The 18,595-nt window shown below is 52.6% G+C and overlaps 1 protein-coding gene across 2 annotated transcripts in view; it reads right to left on the bottom strand.

Annotated features, from left to right (window-relative positions):
* ASTN2 (astrotactin 2) overlaps nt 1-18,595 on the bottom strand; it is a 361,993-nt gene that overhangs the window by 2,742 nt on the left and 340,656 nt on the right. For both annotated transcript variants that reach the window (XM_050908006.1, XM_050908007.1), the window contains exons 21-22: nt 6,423-6,523; nt 4,980-5,163 (exon numbers count right to left, since the gene is read on the bottom strand). In XM_050908006.1, the coding sequence (XP_050763963.1) occupies nt 4,980-5,163; nt 6,423-6,523 (285 nt within the window). The remainder of the gene's footprint in view (nt 1-4,979; nt 5,164-6,422; nt 6,524-18,595) is intronic.

The following is an 18,595-nucleotide window of genomic DNA, read 5'->3' on the forward strand; positions in this document are numbered from 1 at the left end:
CGAGGAGCAGCTCAAGGTTGACAAGAAGTCAAACCATCCAGACCTGCTGATGTCTCATGCGCCGGAGGCTGTGCTCCTCATGGAGCTGGTCTCCATACACCCGCTGCATCTGCGGTTGTGCTCGGTGCAGTGGTCCCAGGAAAGAACTAATGTTTAAGGGTGGGATGCAGCACACGATGGGCTGGCCCTACGAGGATGCTGAAAACACACTGCACCGTGGTCAAGGAGGAGACAGGGTGATGGGGAGGGAAGGAATCAGGCCCCTCGCTTTTGGTGTCCGGTGCCAAAGCCCCAGTTTTGATGGGTTTCACCGCTTTGAGTCATTTATTTTAGTGGGGCAATGAAGTCATGTGTAAATGTTAGATTTAGCTTTCGGCTGTCAGCTGTTCCCTTTTAAAAAAAAACTAAGGAGAAAGAGAGACAGAGCAGGCGAGGGGAGGGGTGAGAAAGAGAGAGAGGCTTTCTGGTGAAGGCTGGGTAATAAATTACAGGAGCAGTTCTTGGGCTGCCAATTTAACACCATAAATCAAGCCCTGGGTATTACCCAAGTGCTCCCTGCGGAGGGCTGTCGGGTCAGAACGACCACCTTTTCAAATACTGGAAATGAAATCTTCCTAAATGCTGACCAACCTCATCCCTGCCAGAAACGGTAATTTATCGCCTTATTAAAGGGCAGGAATCGGAGGAGGACGGCAGGGGAGTGAGCGAGGGGGGAGTCACTCTCGTGGCTGCCTGTGGCCAGACCCCGAGCTCTCAGCCCCCAAAGGGATGAAGCAACCCCCTTCCCCCTCACCCCATAGCCCAGTTGGGGGGTGCCCCCACGTTGGCGTGAGCCAGCAGTGCCCTCCCACCTGCCACGTGCCCGCCGCAGGGACCGTTGTTTTAAGTTGGCGCCAGCCAGGGACTGATTCTGGTCTCCACTATGTGACGGATTTAGGAGGTCACAGCCGCAGTCATAAATGATGAAGAAGGGGATTTAAAAATAGTGACGGCTCTACGTGGCTGCTTCTCTCTGCGGCACCTCATGGCATGATGGGGGAGAGGAAAGGGGAGGGGGACGGGTGTCTGCTGCCGGGCACCGTCCAAGGGCTCGTGCATGAACCAGTGCCCCCGCTGCAAGGGAGTGCGGTGCAGTGATTGCACAGGGCACCGAGGTCCCTGGTTGCCAGCCCCAGCTCTGCAAGGATGAGCCCAAGAGCAGGACACACATTACCTCCTGCTCTGCCCAGCCCCAGGAGGTGCTCCCGCAGGGACATTTGTCCCCCAGCTGCACAGGGGACAGCGATCACTCACCTTGATGGCTGGTGTGGGATGAAAACATATCCAGAGCCAGCAAAACCCTGCCCTGTCTCACCTAGGAGGAAGGTACTAAAAGAGAACGAACCAGCATGAAGAAGCAAAGAAGAAATGACACCTGGGCTGGAGGGAAGGATGAGATTCCCGGGACTGCTGCGGGGAGAGGGTGGCTGCCTGGCTGCTGTGTTCCCATGTGGGGCGATTTTGTCATAAATTCAGATTTTTCCACTCTACTGAGAACTGACCTGGGTCTGTCAGACCCTCGTGTGGGAGGACAATGAGTCCAGGACTCGATGGCCTCTTATCACAGCCTCCCATCAGTACATTGCATTCCCCCTCGGTACCAGAAGGCAGCTGCTCTGGAGATGCACTTCGGCTCCTGCGGCTGTCCCGGCTGCCTGCCTGGGGGACTTGCTTGAGCAAAGGAGAGGCTGCGAGCCCTGGGCTGATGCCACATCCTGACCCTGTTTTTGCTGGTAGCCACAAGTAGGGGCATGGAAGGAAGATTTTGTCTGAATTATTTGTCCCGCCTCCTCCTAAAATCCGGGCCTTGTTTGCAGTGGTCATAAGAATTGTCCTGGAAACACAGTAAGAGAAAATAATAGAGAAATCTCCCCATCGCTGTGTCAGGAAGCACTCTGGCTGCACAGATCCAAAGGTCTGAATGCACAGTAGCATTAAACCTTCACTGGTTTAGACAGATTCTTCTGTTTTGTTGGAACAAATTAACTCCGTGAGATTCGCTTGGTGTCTGTAAGAGGAATGGGGGGAGCAGGAAAGGGGTTGTTGTTGCTGAAGGAGACTAGCAGGATGAGGCAAGCCAGGTGCCAAGATGCTGCTCACCACAGAAAGTCCTGGTTTAGGGCCACCTATGAGCTAAGTTTTTAATGTCTCCTTAATGTAAACGGTCTGGTTGGGACATCTGGCTGTCAGTGTGTCTTCTCGCAAGCAGCTGTTTGCAGTAACCTGTGGCTTTCATGGAAACTGGGCTCATGAGGACTCCAGTGTGATGTATTTATTACACGGAGGCAATCAACTTCCCTCTTGTTGCTCAGTTTTATGAGCGAACATTTACTGTGAAGCTGAGGCTCATCTGATAAACATTTCAAGGTACGAAAATGAATGTCCCCCTGGGAAGGAGAACAGTCCATCAATTAAAATCGTGTTACGAGATGGCCTCCCTTGGCAAATCCTCACTCGCCTCCCGCTACGTCAGTGCCTCCGTTTCTGTCCAAGCTCCCTGAGAAGCAAGGCTGGACGGCAGAGCTTTGCTCTTGTCAAGAGCCTGGCACTGGCTGCTGTGGCGTTTATAGATGCTTCCCTTTGGCTGCAAGTCACATATTTCTCAAGTACAGAACAGGGACATACAAGCGCTGCTAGGAGCTGATCTGGTTCGGTAAGGAAGACAGACAGCAGCCGAATCGACCACTGACTCCAGATGTAGCTCGGTATAGAGTTGGGCAATATGGGCAATTTAAATGTCACCTTGCAAATCTCACGGCTTCATGCAGGTATCAGGTTAGATGATAGCATCCTTCAATAAGTGTGTTGGATCTCAAGTAACAGAGGAAATAAGGATGTGTAAGAAGAGGCTGATGGTTCCCAGGGATTTAGAGAGAGAGGAACCATTGAAAAGGACAAACAAGTCTGCAGTGTCATCAAAGAAGGAGGAAGGCAGTGAGAAGGATGAGAACGGCTCTGTGCCAGAGGCTAATGAACTACCAAAGAAACTATGACCAAGGTCATCTCTGGGCAAGCCCCAGGCCAGCTTGGATTTATGTCCAGGAGGGGTGTAAACTGCTGTGAGGAGCTGTCACCCTGGTATTATGGACAGATCCTCAGCTGCGTCCAACAAGCAGATAGGAGCAGGGGGGAGAGAAGGAAAATCTCTTCCAGTTATTCATGGACTGCAGGACCCCATTCCTCAATCTTCCTCTGCTCCAGCTTCTCAGAGAACAACATGTTAGATGAGGATGCTGCATGAACCGTGTCTCTCAAAGCTTCAAAGCAGGTCAAGGCTATTTGAATCCTGTACGAGATGTCAAGATGTCTAGAGGGATATGGCTACTTCTGAGCATTTCTTGCTGAGTGTTTCCCAAGGGGCTGGGTGGCAGTCCAGCCTCTGCCAGGACACTGCCAGGACACTGCCAGCCCCCTGGATGCAAGGTCGTTCACGTACCTGTGATCTCTTAAGAGTCTTACGACCCCTTTCACTGTACACCAGGAGTTTGCAGATGCAGTCCCTCTGGAAAGGTTGCTCTTTATACTCCCAGAAACAATCCTCTCCCAGCCCTCCTCAGAGCATGAAATGTATAGTAAAGAGAAAATATTTCTAGCATAAAGCTGTATATAGGTAACAGATGAGGTGCTGTGCGCTTGCTGGCATTGTTGCATGGTGTCAGGGGCACCACAGGGCTAAAATTTAAGAGGACCTTCCTAGTGCCTACATCAGCAAGCTGAATTATTCTTTTGGGAGAGAGGGAAGGTGGAAAAGGGAATTTTGGAGATATTTACAGTTTGTACGGCAACCATATACCACTGTGAGAATAAATATATGTCAAGTCAGATAGACAGAGAAATAAATAGAAGGAAATGTCCATGAAATATACTATTTAGAAGAGCCAAGTTTACCGATTGTTCAATTGTTGATCCCTCTGATGGCATCAAATAGTCAATCTACAGACAAAAGTAATAATCTGTTCGCCAGCACCTCAGCTCTGCCCTTCCATGGGCTCAAAACTGTTTTGGCATACGAAATATCCCCCTGCAGCAGGGTGTTTGCATCGCCACACACGTCCCCAACCACACGAGGAGGCATCAGGTGCCCAAAGCCACACCTGGGGCAAGCAGTCCTCTCCTCAACTGTCCACAGGGAATATTGTCTAGGTGTGGAGGAAGCTAGTCTGAATGCAGGGTGGCAGAATGGACCTGTCCTGGGTGCAGAATCCATCCCACTATGGGGGGGGCAGTCCTAGAGGTCACATCATGTTCCTTGACACCAGTGGGCTCCACCAAAAAATGCCCAGGAGGGATTCTGCTGCTCCTCATTACCTGGCTATTTGACATGCACAAATACTACAATATAGGGATGGACTTGCCCTGTATTCTTCAAATACCTCCGAGGTATACAGCTGCCTCTCTATTGCAGCTCCTGATACCTAACGCTTGTCACTGTACACACCGCTCAGCACATACGTACCTGCTGCATTTTCACTTCATTCCCTCAGCCACCCTTTCCAGCCACCCACCCTGCAATTAATCAGGGCATTTTTGAACTCTAGGGCAGCCATGGTCTCATCTACCACGGCCTACAACTGAAGAGGATCTGAGTCGGTCCTGGTTTACGCTCTGTCTCAGGCCTAATTTACACCCTTTGCCCCCCACCCCCCAGCTTTTCCAACACACCCAGATCACCCACAGTATCACCCGCCTGGTTCAGGCTGGTTGCTAGATGTTCCACAAACATTCAAACACCATCCAGCTGCTAGATGTCCCATAAGCATTCATCCAAAGACCCAGCGGGACCTGGTGGTCCCAGGGGATGGCAGGACAGCTTGGTGAACACCAAAAGGGGACTTCTCTCAGCTACGAGAAGAAGGCAATGAGGGTCACGTCCACAGTGGCCAAGCAGAGGGATGCTCCAGGTGGCAGGGCAGTGGAGGATGCAGGGAAGGGACAGGTACCTGGGCCCCAGCTCGTCCTCACTGCGCCAGACGAAGTCTCCAAACTTCTCGTAGTGGGAGTTGTAGTGGTGCTGGACTCGGAAGAGCATGGAAGCGGAGACCTCCATCAGCGTGTTATAGGCCGTTTGCTGCTCCTTCCCACTGGTGTAGCCGTTGTAGAGGTTGTAGATTTTGTCAGCTATCTCTGGAAAGGATCAGGAGGACGGGATTGATGAACAGCGAGAAGGTGCTAACACAGGAGGAGGAGGAGCGAAGCCCTTGGCAGGGCTGGCAGGAGAGGCGGGCATCTGGGATGGCTGCCAGTCCCTTGGGGCTGCCTGCGGCAGGATTTAGTGACCTGGGGAGCACTTAGCAATTCCTCAGGCTAATCCTGCAGTGAGTACCCTGCAGGAGCGGAGCAGCCCCAAAGACTCCAGCAATACTCCATGAAGGAACGGGAGAAGGAGAGGAGGAGGGCTGTCAGCACAGGCAGACGCAGCCTTATCCTCCCAGGTAGGGCAGGCAAGCTCTTCCCTAATTCACCAAACCAAAAGCAATTGCACAGCTATGATGCTAAAGGGTAGGAAGAATACAACACTGTTGATAACAAGATAGTACTTCAGCCAGAAATACAGCACGTCATCATTGTGGGTATCTACTAGAGCAGCTCAGATGTATTAAACAAGAAGGTGCACTCTCTGCTGTAGAAAAGGATCTCTTTTTGGAAATGAAGAATGCACAAAACTCCATTTCCTTCCTTTTCTTTAGTCTCTCATTTGCTCATTTTTCCTGGGAGTGCTTATCAATAACATGGAACAAAGCATTAGTCAAAACTTTCTTTTGTGTGCTTTTCAAAATAGAAAGCAAGCAAGCAAGAAAACAGGTAACCCGCCTTTCACATAGAGGAATCTTTTTAAATTTGAAAGCAGCCAAGCGCGCTGGGCATAAGAACAAATGGGATTGGTTTCAAAATTGGAAAATGCAAATCTGCAAAAGTGGCTGGGCTTTTATCAGTGTTTCTGTTTCAGAAAGGAACCAGCTGCCATCAGCATCGTTTTAAACACCCGGAGCCGACAGTGTCCCGCACTGCTCACTGCCCCGGCCCAGCAAGGGCTGCCTCTCTCGCTTCTGCAAGAAGAGATCGCTCTTTTTCCAGCAGACATGTGTCAAAGGCACGTTATCGGCTCCCGCGGCCGTGCACGGGGAAGGATGCCGTGGCTCTGCGTGGCGCAGGACCACGAGAGCCACCAGCTGCCCAGCCGAGGAGACTTTGCTACTGGATGCTCTTGCAATTTGTCACCCCTCCCCAGATTAACACCCCTGTGCCCGTGGGTGAATTTACAGGAGCCTTCACACTGGGAGAGGAGGGACCGGAGGGGCTTGCAGGAGTACAATGAATAGAAGAAAAACAAAATTAGCAGGAAATGTCTTCTGTTGTGGAAAGTGAGGTGCCTGAACACCGACCTTCTGCCTTGCTGTCGTCTACCAGCGGGCAGGCTGTCCTCAGGGTGACCGTGCTCAGCTCTGAGTGTCTCCCTCGCGTATCCACCGCATAGAGGGTAAATCTGGAAGGCAGGAAGGAAAAGGAAAATAATGTCTTTATCCCTCAGTCCCACACCACCAGGTTGTTATGGGAACCGGCCTTCACAAGAGAAAGGAAAAATGTGGTCCAGGCTCCTATCAGTCAGTTTTGGCATCTCAAGGAGACGTGAGATGATCTCGGGCTTAGAACAGGAGAACACCCAGGGAAAGGAGCCAGGGCCAGGGGGACAGGCCACCGCGTCCCCACGCAGCATCTGCGGAGCTGTGTTTCCTCTCCCCCCGCCGCCCCTGGGAGCCCTGCGAGGCTGCACCCTGCAGCTGCCTGACTGCAAAAGGACGCAAACATCTCTGGGGTTGCTTTGCCATGCGCTGATGCAAACATTATAACGCTGTGGCGTTTGCAAGCCAAGCTCCTCTCCGGCCCTCCTGAGAGCGGAGCAGTAATTCCTGCCATAAGCGGGCTCTGTGCTGACAAGCGACAGCTCGTACACATCCTGTGAACGGCCCTTGAGGTTCTTTTCTCCCTCCTTTCCTCACCAGGGTGGGGTTGGTAAAAGGGTGGGAATGATAATTTCACACTTGAAGCTAATGGAGAGCATCTGACAGTAAAATATGGCTTTTGTGCCGGATGAAGCATTGAATAAACAGATTGTGGCTGCATGGGACATCCCGGGATGCTGAGCTCAGAGTCCTGGTCAGAGTATCAAAGCTCCAAAATGAGAAAGCTTCTTCGCAGCAGGGGCGACAATCTTCCATCTACTCTCCCAAAAGGCATCGGTTCATATTTATTCACTCCGAGCCAGGCACGGAAACTCGAGCTGGCTTTGACAAAGTGCAGGAGCTGGCTTGAACCCCTCGGAGGTCTGAGATGCCTGGTGGCGGGGTACCCAGCTCCTGAGAAATAACACAGCCCCGCTCCTTATCCTAAGGTAAAACCAAGCAGCTCTTGCAAGTGAGTGCAAAGAGTACCATAAAAGCAGCTGAAGCTTAAATGAGATTGAGACCCTGAGGTATGTTTACTTAAGGAATGGTCCTAACTCCTTAGCATCCTTAATGGGGACAGAAGCAATGCCTCCCTTTTCCTCACCCCCCCACGAGCACCGCCAGCCCCCCTCTCTCCTCCCTGCTGGCCCTGTGCACCCCGCATGCGGCTGATAAGAGCTGACGTTTGCACAGTAGCAATTCCCAGTACAGGACATACTCTCTCCGAGCAATTAGCATTAGTTCCTTAACAATACTTGCTGTCTGAAAGGACGCCAGCAGACTGCCAAGGAACCCACTTGTGTGTAGGGACAACTCCCATTTTCACAAAGCTGGGGCATGCCGGGTTTGCACATGCTGAGCTCACCCAAGAAGATGCTATTTAATTCTTTGCCATGACATCATTTTCCTTAATTTACAAGGAACGTTGCTCAGAGTGGGAGCATGGCAGGAAGGACGTCCGCACTGTGCAACTTCACAAGTACCACACACAGGCTGTTCTCCCGCTATAATTAAGGGACAGCAACAGAGCAATAGGGTAATAACAAATTCAGGGCAGAAGTCTAACTTCAGGGCTTTGCATCCCATCCCGGAGGTGCCACCGTCCCTCCTCCTCCCTTCAGCAGACGAGGGGTTCAGGGTGAGTAAGGAATCTCCTGCTGTGAGCATATAAGGTATGTGTCTCTGCAGCTTGGCAGCATGAATCCCCCTCTTTCCAGGTCCAGAAAGCAACAGCAATAGGGGCACACAGCGTTGGGTGAGGGGACCTCAGCCCCAGCGACACAAGGAACTCTGCAGCAGGAGAGCTGGGCAGAGACCCCAGGAATCCTGCTGCCCATCCAGGTGCTCAGCAGTGGGCAACGCTCTTCTTGCTCATCAGCATAAGCACAACAAGCAGTAAGAGGGCTTAACATGCAGGTTACTGCTGCGAGTTGATCTCCATCCCCATCCTGGGGTCACTTGCTTAGCCACAGCGGCTGCGTTGTTGTGTTTTCTTTTTTAAATGGGTGAGCACAGCTAATGTGTAACCTCCGCTCTGCCCGTAGCGGCTCAGTCAGTAAGGCTCCATTAGCTCTGAGGCAATCAGTGCCAGAGCACTTTCCTTGAAAAACGGCAGACTTTTATCAAAACACAATTGTAATATTCGGCAATTAGTGCCCACATCACCTATTCCATCGCCAGTGGGGTCAGGAGGAAGCATCTCTGCTTGGCAGGGTGTTAAAGCACATCCACCCCTTTGGGTGATGTTAAAGGCCTGCGTTAGCCCTTTGACTGCACTTTTCCCCTCTGCCCAGCACACACAGAAACAAAGTCACTCAGCTGCCAAGAGCAAGAGCATCTGTACTGGTCAGGCCTGGGTTAAAAAATACGTATCAACAAACAAGCCCTTCATTTCATCATTTTTTTCAGATGATATAAGAAAAAAACCCAAAATGTAAATGGAAAAACATCAGAATCAAAGTGATTTTGATCTGGTCAAAAATTCTTTTTCTGAGAAAAAAAATAATTGCATTACCTCACCTGAAACCAGTCCTCTTTCAATAACCTTACAGGAAAGTTTTTCGTTTCCTTTCACTCTGAATGAGATGTTTTGGAATCAGCACCAATAAATTCAGCTCTGGTGGAAGCTGGCAGCCCTGGCAGTACGCAGCCCTCTGCACCTCTCTAGCTCCTTCCAGCGAGTGATCTCAGAAGGTTTTAACATTAATTACGGTCCAAAAGATCACCCTGAAGCACAGCAGTATTAATAGCTCTGTTTTATTGATGGTAAACAGAGACATATGGGGTGAAACATCGTGCCCCGGAGAGGCTCAGTGACATGAACAGTTTGGAAACTCGGGAGATGACGGTTTCCAATCTTGTTCTCAAACCACTTGACCACCCAATCTCTCTGCAGCAAAACACTTTTATGGCCAGTTAATGGCACTGCGCAGAGTGCTGGGGTTTATTTTTTTCTTTTATTCCCGGAAACAGACAATTAAGAGAAGAGAGTGCAAAGATCTGTGGCTCAGTGTAAACCCGGCATTAACAGGCAGATCTTGCTTGCTGCATCTGAGAGAAACCTCCGGCAGATGCAGGCGAGGAGCCGCCGGCAGGGACGGGACCAGCCTGGGACCCAACAGGGCACGAAGAGGGCAGGTGGCGGGAGGAGAGGGACCACCACCACACGGGAGGGATGGGGATGTCTGCACGGCAAATAAGGGGAAAACCGAAGCGAGCACGACTGAGGGAGGGAGCTACGCAGAGCACGTGGCGGGCTGGAGTCCAGCTCTGCAATGCTACGTGGAGATCCTCCTGCCATACTTACATCTATATACAGCGTTTTGGGCCAAGGACCAGAACAGGCAGCATCCCCACCGACGATGATGCACCTGATTATGCCAACCTTGATAATTTGTAAAAAACCAAATGAGGCCAAAGAGTGGTTCTGAGCGTTTTGTCCAAGGCAGAGGATCTCTGGGGTAAAGTCAAAGCCAGAAATGAAAAGGTCCCAGACCCACACTCAGTGCACGAAACCAAGTCAGACAACCTGGAATGCCATATGGTAGCTACGATCTGGCAGAGCCTCCTTCATAACCTGGAGGTGTTTTGTTTAGCAATAAACTTTCCCCACGATGTTTTCTCATGTTCTCCCTGTGCTTTCCAAAGGAGCTTGGGGCTACCTGCTACTGTCTCACAGCTGATCCTCTTTTTCACCCGTGCCTTCAGTAAGATCATACATGAACACTTGCTTTTCTAGAAATACCAAGAAATATTTTGCCCAAAGAGGTTCCAAAGAGCATTTCATCACTGGAAGCACATCTGCTCTTGGCAGAGATCAGCCCCTCCATGCCTGGAAACGCTGCCACCTCTGCAGCAAAACACAGCATATGAAGTCCTATAAAGTAATGCCGCTTAAATGTTTACTCCTAAATTCAAACTTATTGGGACCCGAAGGAACTTTCAGAGAGAGACAGAAAGCAACTAACATGTGGCCTTATGAAATGTCAACACCACCTTCCTCGTAGATATCCCACCCAATGCTGGCTGAAGCCTGGATTTTATCACTAGGCTCAAGATGCTTCTTGGGGGAGGAAGAGAAAGTGGAGGGGGGGGTTAAAGCTTCGTTCCTGGAATCCAACGATTGTGGAAGATTGTCAATCGCATTTAAAAAAAAATAAATAATAGAAAAATATGTTCCTATCCTTTCTCAATGCAGAGAAAAAAAGAATCCAAAATACAAAATTCTAAAAGCACAAAACCGTAAGGCTGAGAACGAAACCCCAGAACATGTTATTTATTTATACACAACAACATTGGCTCATGTTTTTTTAACTCCCTCTCATGATGCTCATGATGTTTGAGTGCTTTACTCATGATCCTTATTTGCGGGAAGGGAGATAAGGACTTCTGTGTCTGACCTTCCTTAGCTCGGCAGCTGATTTCTTTATATCCTACAGAGATACCACAGGCATTTCTCTTCTGTCTTGTGCACTGCTCTTCCTGAAGCCTTTGGGCTTGTGCAGCTGCTCAGTGAGATGCTGTACCACAAATGGGCTCCTGGGCTGCAGAGAAAAGGGTCTCATAAGGAGTCCAATAAGCACTCCTGCAGCAGCCAAACGCCCATGCTAAGTAACTGGGTGCCTACGAGTAGCTGGCTGCATCCAACAGTAATGGCTGTGTGGAACCCGGGCTGTGCTAAGGAGACCCCTGCACCATGTAAATAGGGGACAGGGCAGAGACGCTGCTCCAGAGTCCAGCATCATGCAGAAATATGGTCTCACGTTTTCTGAAGTGGTGCAACCACAAGATGCTCTTGTCAATAGGGCTTGGCTTGAACTTGGTTGATAAGCCTGGGCTTGGCGCCTTGCTCCTGCGGCCATGAGACTCTGGTTTGCTGCTAGCTCCAGGAGCTCGGTGCAGGGCAGACCTGGCCGGTGTCACACACACGGTGCAATGGATTCTCTCTCCCCTGACAGCGTGGGTACCAGCACCTATGATGCTGAGCACAAAACCACAAATCCTGGCTGAGGTCGCATCACCTCAGTGTTATGTGCATGTCCTGCCGTCACCCTCTGGTCGGTCACGGCTTATCCGTGCCTTCTGAACAGCTCGGGGTCTCTGGGCTCACATGCAACCAGGGCCGCACCACTGAGGCTGGTCCAGCGTGCTGACAAACACACATCACAGCTCTGCTTTGCCAGCCCTTCTCGCTTCCTGTTCCAGCTGAAAAACAATTCGTAGGCTTCTGTTTAAAAGCCCTCAATGGACCAGCTCTTGGCAGTCCCTGCCTCCCCGCTCCCCGGTGATCTCAACAAGAGACTGGGCACGAGGGACCCAGGGCCAGCAAGGCTCGGGCTGTGCCCAGACTCAGTCATGTGCAGAGCTGAGCAGCTAGGAACGGTGCCACGAACACAGGCGGGTGTCAACATACTCCTCGCACCCAGCACTGTGCACACCCTTGTGCTCGGGGGACCCACGAGCAAACACTGTCCTCCCCCAGCCTTTTAGTACGTTCAGCTCCCAGACACCAAGGTGAGGGGCTCGCTGGAAGCAGCCCAGAGGCGGGGAGGCTGAGAGGGTGTGCGTGTTTCTTTGTCCCGATACTCACAGCAGAGCAGCAGTCTGGTGAGCAGCAATAGACCTTCATCTCAGCATCTTCTGGATGCTAAAAACATCAATAAATTTACACAAAATTCTTGCAAGGCAGGGGAGCCCAGGGGTGCTGTGGGGTGGAGCAGAGCTGTGGGTGTTTGACCCCCAGCCACATGCCACAGGGTGTGTGTGGTCCATGGGACCACTGGGCACCCACCCACCCCTGTCCCCCCACCGTGGGCTCATACATCTCCTGCCGAGCCTCCCAACCACTTTCATTGATGGCCACAGAGCAGGAGTGGGGCTCGCCTACCAGCAGCAGTCTGGGCAAGCACGGAAAGGGGTGTGTGTGTTTAGCGCAAGCATTCCCAATTCAGAAACCATTACAATTTAAAAAGAAATCAAATCAAATAAAAAGCAGCCTGTCCACACAAGCCACAGGAATGCAGCTTAGCTTATTGGTGACTCTGTGATTTGAAATAATTAAGAAAGGTAAATGAGAACAACCCCCCAGTCTCTGCAGCAAATACCAAGCAGACAATAAGCAGGGAGTGGTTTTTGGAAGGAGAAGATTTCTTGGTCTGTTTGTTGGGCCCTGACTTTGGGCTGATCACTCATGCCATGCCTGTGTCCGTGGTGCCAGATAGCGAGGTGGGCTGGTACCCTGGCACAGGACTGACCAAGCTGCATCCCTACCAGAGGCCATACTGGAGGCTTGGGATTTGGGCTAGGCTTTACAGGGCAGCGGACGTCCTCGTGCTGTCTCCCCAGGGCTGACACTGTCACAAGTATTACAGCAATCAGATGCTCCTGTTTTAGGGCATTTGAAGCCTGGCAGGAATGCGGGGCAGGGCTGGGGACAAGGGGTTGTGCTGTGGCTGCAGGCTGTGCCAGCGCAGAGGGGACAGCTCATCATGGAAGTGGAGTTTCTGAGCAGCTCGGTGCCTGCTGCATGCTGGGGAGAGGCACCGAGGGAGGTGACACCAACTTGCTGCCACCACCCAGCGAATTGCTGCTTATGTATCATACCTCTTCTGCAAAAGGACCAATGTCTTCTGTTTTGCATTGCCATCAGTTTTGGCTCTGCCTTTCCGCAGAGCCTATACTGCAATAAGGAAACAGTGGATAGTGCCATCTTGAAAAAAAAAATCTTTTAGAAAGCTCTCCTCACAGTTCTACCACCCAAGAAAAGTACCTTTTATAACTGGGCTTCTTTTAACCATGTCTGACAACTGACATTGCTCCCATCAGCGTGATGGAGGAACAGGTTAGTAGCAACGCTGGTGCCACCCCAGAGCATTGAAGCTTTGCCATTACACGAATACATGAGGCTGTCAGTAAACTGTTCTCACAATTCACACCTTTTTTCCAGGACAGCAAATGCTGTGAGACTAATCGTTATCCTTCAACAGATGCCTCCCAACAATACCAGACCACAGTTGTCAGATGGAGGGAAATAAATGTACCTGCCACAACATGCCTCAGGTGTCTGATGCCTTTTGGAAGTGTATAAAACAGTGCTCATCAAATACACCGGGCAGGAGGAAGAACACAGGCTGCTCTGCAGAGTATGAGGCTGCTTGTTCAAGGAGACCTCTGGAAAAGGGCAGAGGAGACCTGATTTCTGAGACAGTGAGGGCAGGTGGAGCAGCTGTGGGGCTGGGGACAGGCTTGCACAGCCATGGGTCCCTCGCTGCTCTGTGGCAACCCTGGGAAAGTCACCCAGGGTTATCCGCACTGCAAAGTTACCCTGACTTGCAGTTGATGACATCTCCAGGCTTAAAACCACTGACTTGAGAGTGTGGTGCTTCTCAGGGGAGCTGCCAGGGAGGAGGGCAGGGCCACTTAGTGCTGCTGCATTACAGGGGTGCAGTGTGGGACAGAGCCACTTTGGTGTCATGGCATCCCACCACTGTGCTTGTAAAGGTGTACTGCAGCACCCACTGCACGTACCGCAAACCCCACAGCTGCCATGCACCCCTGCACAACAAGAGACACAGAAACTAAAGCAGCATCAGATGCCTTCTTACGCAGCACCCAGATTTGTCTGAGGCAGTGGCTGCTGTCCCCTGGAAGCTGGGTGGCACTGAGGAGATGACAAGAGGGAGGAGAGGCTCGTAGGAGACTGCTGAGCATGTCTACATGCTGCTGAGCATGTCTACATGCAAGGTCGATCCCCAGGTAGCACAAACGAGGTAGCTCGGCTACAGTCATAGCAGCTCGAGAGCCAAAGAACAGGAAAATGCCATTCCACGACTTTTGGCACTGAAATGCTGTCTCTGCACAGCACTGGGTCAGCATACCGTGCTGCTCCAGGTCTCCTAGGCTTGCCCTCTGTCTCTGAGCTACAAGGCCATGGAGAACCAAAACCTGCAGCGGGCAAGGTGTGAGCGCTGGTCCCCCCGACTCCCCTCCGCACGCGCGGCAGACGCTGCACGCCTGAGCCAAGCTACGATGCAGATTCACTCAGCTCTCGCTCCTTATAGCACTTCATCAATCTCTTTTTGTTTCAGACCCCTGTTGAACAAGATCCAAAAAAAGGATGAAAGGGAAAGAACGAAATTAATTAAAAATCCTGAGCATTTCTTCCTACTGCCTGGATCCACTGCCTCCCTGCTAGAGCAATCCCCGGTAGGACATTCACCTTCCCAGCCTCAGCTGCAACGTCTCAATTTCCCGAGATTTCCCTTGAAACCCTGTCAATAAACCCCACCAGAGCAGCGATTTCCAGTACCGCCATGGCTGTGAAAGAGGGCCTTGATACACAGGCCACCTTCTGTTCCCTAGAGCCCTGCTCCTGAATGATACCTGTGTTGGAGGGCCAAGATCCCACAAGGAGCCCCTTTGCCAGCCGGACACCTTGCAAGCGGCAGTGCCAAGACTGCCTTCGGCGAAAATGTGTTTCACTGGATTCGAGGGAAAGATGCCAGCCCGTTTCAGCAGGGCCACAGTTTCACCTGGAAGGTGCAGCACAGTCAGTGCAGCCCTCCTGGCCGCTGCGTCCCCAGGGTGCCTTCACCATCCCGGGGCCGAGAGTGCCAGCAGTGCCCCTTGTCCCCCCTTGCCCTTTTCTCTGTCTTACAGATTTCCTCCCTTGTCACCCCTGCTCTGTGCAACCACTGGCAAGTAGCAGATAATTACTCCCTCATCCCTCACCCTTGATAAGGTCTCTTTTTCCCCGCCGCGTGGCTCACGTTCAGAGTACATCCTTTCAGGAGCAGCTTTACACCACTGACGAAGGAAGAGCAGAGCAAGCTTCCCTGGAGAGAACGGCCGCTGCACCGCACAAAGCTTCTGACGGAGATGAGATGCGGATGAGAGAACAGCTCCTTGGTGTGGCAGCAGGACAGCACACCCAAAAAAAGCCACCCTGACATGAGATAACATTAACACAGCCTATGCTGCAATCATGGGGCTTTAGCTCCTCAGTGCACTCCAAGGAGCAAGAAGTCTTGGTCTTTTATTAGCTTGAGGATGCCCAATAGACCCTTAGAGTGTCCTACAGCAATGGTCTCTGAACTCTGGGAACAGGACGATGGCAGAAAAAGCAGGATCACTATGGAATTACCAGCTCCAGGAAGAGGGATAGAGGGTTTTTGGGCTCCATATTTCTTGGCAGTTGTGTCCTTGCTTTCATCCTGCTGGCTGTGAGGATGAAGATTCACAGATGTGCTTATAGAGGCAACGCAGCAAGAACTGGCCTGGCTCTTCACAATCTCCACTGCCTGTCTCAGGGCTTGGGGCAAGGTGTTCCCCTCCTCTGCCTGGCAAGGCCAGAGAAGGTCCCAGGTCACCTAGGATGTGAATCCTAACGTACTTTGGTGGAGTGAAGAACCAGAAGGAGGTTGTGCTGAGCCACTACGGGCTGGTGCTTTTGTCTCCAGTGAAGTAAAAGCAGCTCGTATCAGTCTGTCGAGTGCCAGAGTCCCTGTTCTGCTGGGCCTCACCAGGAGATCCCAAACAAAGCCCTTGGACAAAGGTCAAACGAGTTGCCTCCGACTCCCTGTGCTGCTGGAATGATTGCCCCCACACCATGGCTCAGATCGTCGCCTGAGGCTGCAAACCGCAGGGGCTTGTCTCGCTCCGGCTGCAGAGCATCAGCAAGAGCTTGTGATGGATTGAGCTGTCCTGGGCGCAGCATGGCCAAGGAGGGCTTTCCCCAGGCTCTGTGTCCCACATGTCCCTCATGTCCTGCCACAGCCTTCACATGGGCACCGCAACGCCCATCAATCCCTCCAGCTCTGCACACCCCCCTGCCAACGCCTCCTCCGCTCCCAGGGCCAGGGTATCTGCAGGCAGCGCATCCTCTCTCCCTCCTGCTGCAATACCTTCTGCTCTCCCCTTAGGTCTGGGACAACCCTGCCCCTCTTCCCTCAGCCACAGACACCCCGAAGCCTCCAGCCCTAGCTCCACAAAGGTTACGTGTTTAGGGGTAAGTCATTACTCTGAGGTTTTGCTTGTCTTCTTCACAAGGATCTATGGGTGGGCTTTCAGCCTCATCTGAAAGCATTAGTCCTGTGTGCCAGGTGGGTCTCCCAAGAGAGACACATCACTTTAGTACCTTCCTTGGGCTACTCCTGGGATGGCTGCCGTCCTCCTCCACGAAGAGACAGCAGGGCTCAGGGAGGCTGCAGCTGCAGGAGACGAGAAGGCGGCTCAGAAGGAGAGAGGGAATAAATCAAACTCTTCCTCCAGTTGTGACAGGGAGAAAGGAGAGACGAGCGAGGCCCTGGACCCCTGCAGTGAGCTCCACAATGGAAATGTTCACAGCTAACCATACCAGCCGTTCAACCTACCAACACTCTGCAAAGCTTGGCCATCGCCAGCCCTGGGGACATGGGGGGAGAGGAAGGTTGTGACCCTTGGCAAATTGGGAAACGTTTGCCCCTCCCAACCTCACAGTCACTCTAAACAAGAACCAGACACTCCACAGTTTGCTGCCCCAGGAGAACCCCTTGGTAGGGCTTGTTCTCATCCTCCTGGGGGCTTGGCTTCCATCTGGGCTGCTGGTTGAAATCCAGCCCAGGCTGGTAGCGACTTCAAAAAACACTGTCATCTGAGGAGTAGTGGGTGGTCCACGTCAAGCGAGTCGATGGCTGACTGTTCTTATATAAGCCGCCACAATAGGGCCTCCTGCTCGAGAGCCTCGGAAGAAAGGCGAAGGGCTGCATTGACCGCAGGGAGCAGAGCCTGTCCTCGGCCCCGAGGTTGCTCCCTCTGGTGCAGGGCGAGCCACCTTAGTAGGCTGGCATGGGGAGGTGGTTGTGCACCCCTATGAGCAGAGGCTGTCGATCTATCTATCTCTGTTGGGTTTGTCCCCAGCACCGCTGGCCAGCCCTAGCTTCACCCTCCGCGTGAAACAAAGCAAAACAAAGCACGACAACAATAACGGCACACAAGGGAACAGCTCGGAGGAGGGGGACGCCTCCGCTCGCTGCGCTTGCAGCATCCCAGGCAGGATCCAAATGTGCCAGCCTCTGAGTGAGAGGCACCCGCACCCTGCGCCGGGCTGCGGGAGCAGCAAGGGCAGCCAACGGGTCCCTGCAATGGCCCCGCAACGTCGGCACGGGGACGGCGTGGGGGAAGGACGGTGGCAAGGCAGGGATGCTGCGTGCCAGCGAGGCCCTGCAGAAGGACGCCAGCCAGGTCTGCGGTCGCTGCTGCCCGCTGGCCGCTCCCCCCATGCCCCAAGGCCCCCGAATCGAGGGGGGACAGGGCGAGGGGCTGGCAGTGGGCAGGAGATTCTCACAGCTCCGGCAGGCAGACAGGGAGGGCGGAGGGTAGGACAAGGCGGGGGGGGGCCCGAAACAAATAATAAAAACAAAATCCCAGTAAGCACGTTAGAATTCGTTTGAAGTGCAGAGGAGCTTTCAGGCAGGGTTATGTACATCTCCCAGCCCGGCGTGATTTACACATTCCTTGCAAGCAAAGGAATCTTCCCTGATTTGAAGTAAAACAGATGTTTTGGGTTTTTCCTCTGCCCCCCCCCCCCCGCCCCCTTTTAATCATTTCTTTATTGAAATGATGGCTATACAGCCAACCAGCCCAGAGCCAGAGCCCTGCTACCCCCAGCAGGCCTCCGCCGGGACCGGAGACCCGCTGCCCTGCACGTCGGGAGAGCGCCTTGTCATTGCGGTGGCCGTGCTTGCGAGTGTCCGGAGGTGTGGAGCCAGCCCTGCTCTCCCGCAAATGCTGCTCCGGAGGCATCGCTCCCTGCAGGTTTCTTCCCTTGCTTTTCCCTCTGTGTGGAAGGATTGCAACTCCCAGTGGTTCTCCCTCCTGTGCAGCTAGAGCTTACACACAGATCCTCCATCCCTGCTTCACCAGCCCAGGTCCAGGAGACCTTCTTCACTCTACTGCTGGTCCAGGAGACTTTCTGTGTTTGACGGTGGGACTTGCCCTTGCTCCTACACCTTAGCACCACGCCTCACCCTGGTTGTGCTCTATCCTAGCAGTGTGGTTCAAGAAGCCCGGCCGATCCGCACGGGCAGCAGAGGCTGGCAGCAGGGTGGCAGCTGCACTCCTCATGCACCCCAGGC

This window comes from Gymnogyps californianus, chromosome 18 (genome assembly GCF_018139145.2).
Source record: "Gymnogyps californianus isolate 813 chromosome 18, ASM1813914v2, whole genome shotgun sequence".
Taxonomy (NCBI): Eukaryota; Metazoa; Chordata; class Aves; order Accipitriformes; family Cathartidae; genus Gymnogyps; species Gymnogyps californianus.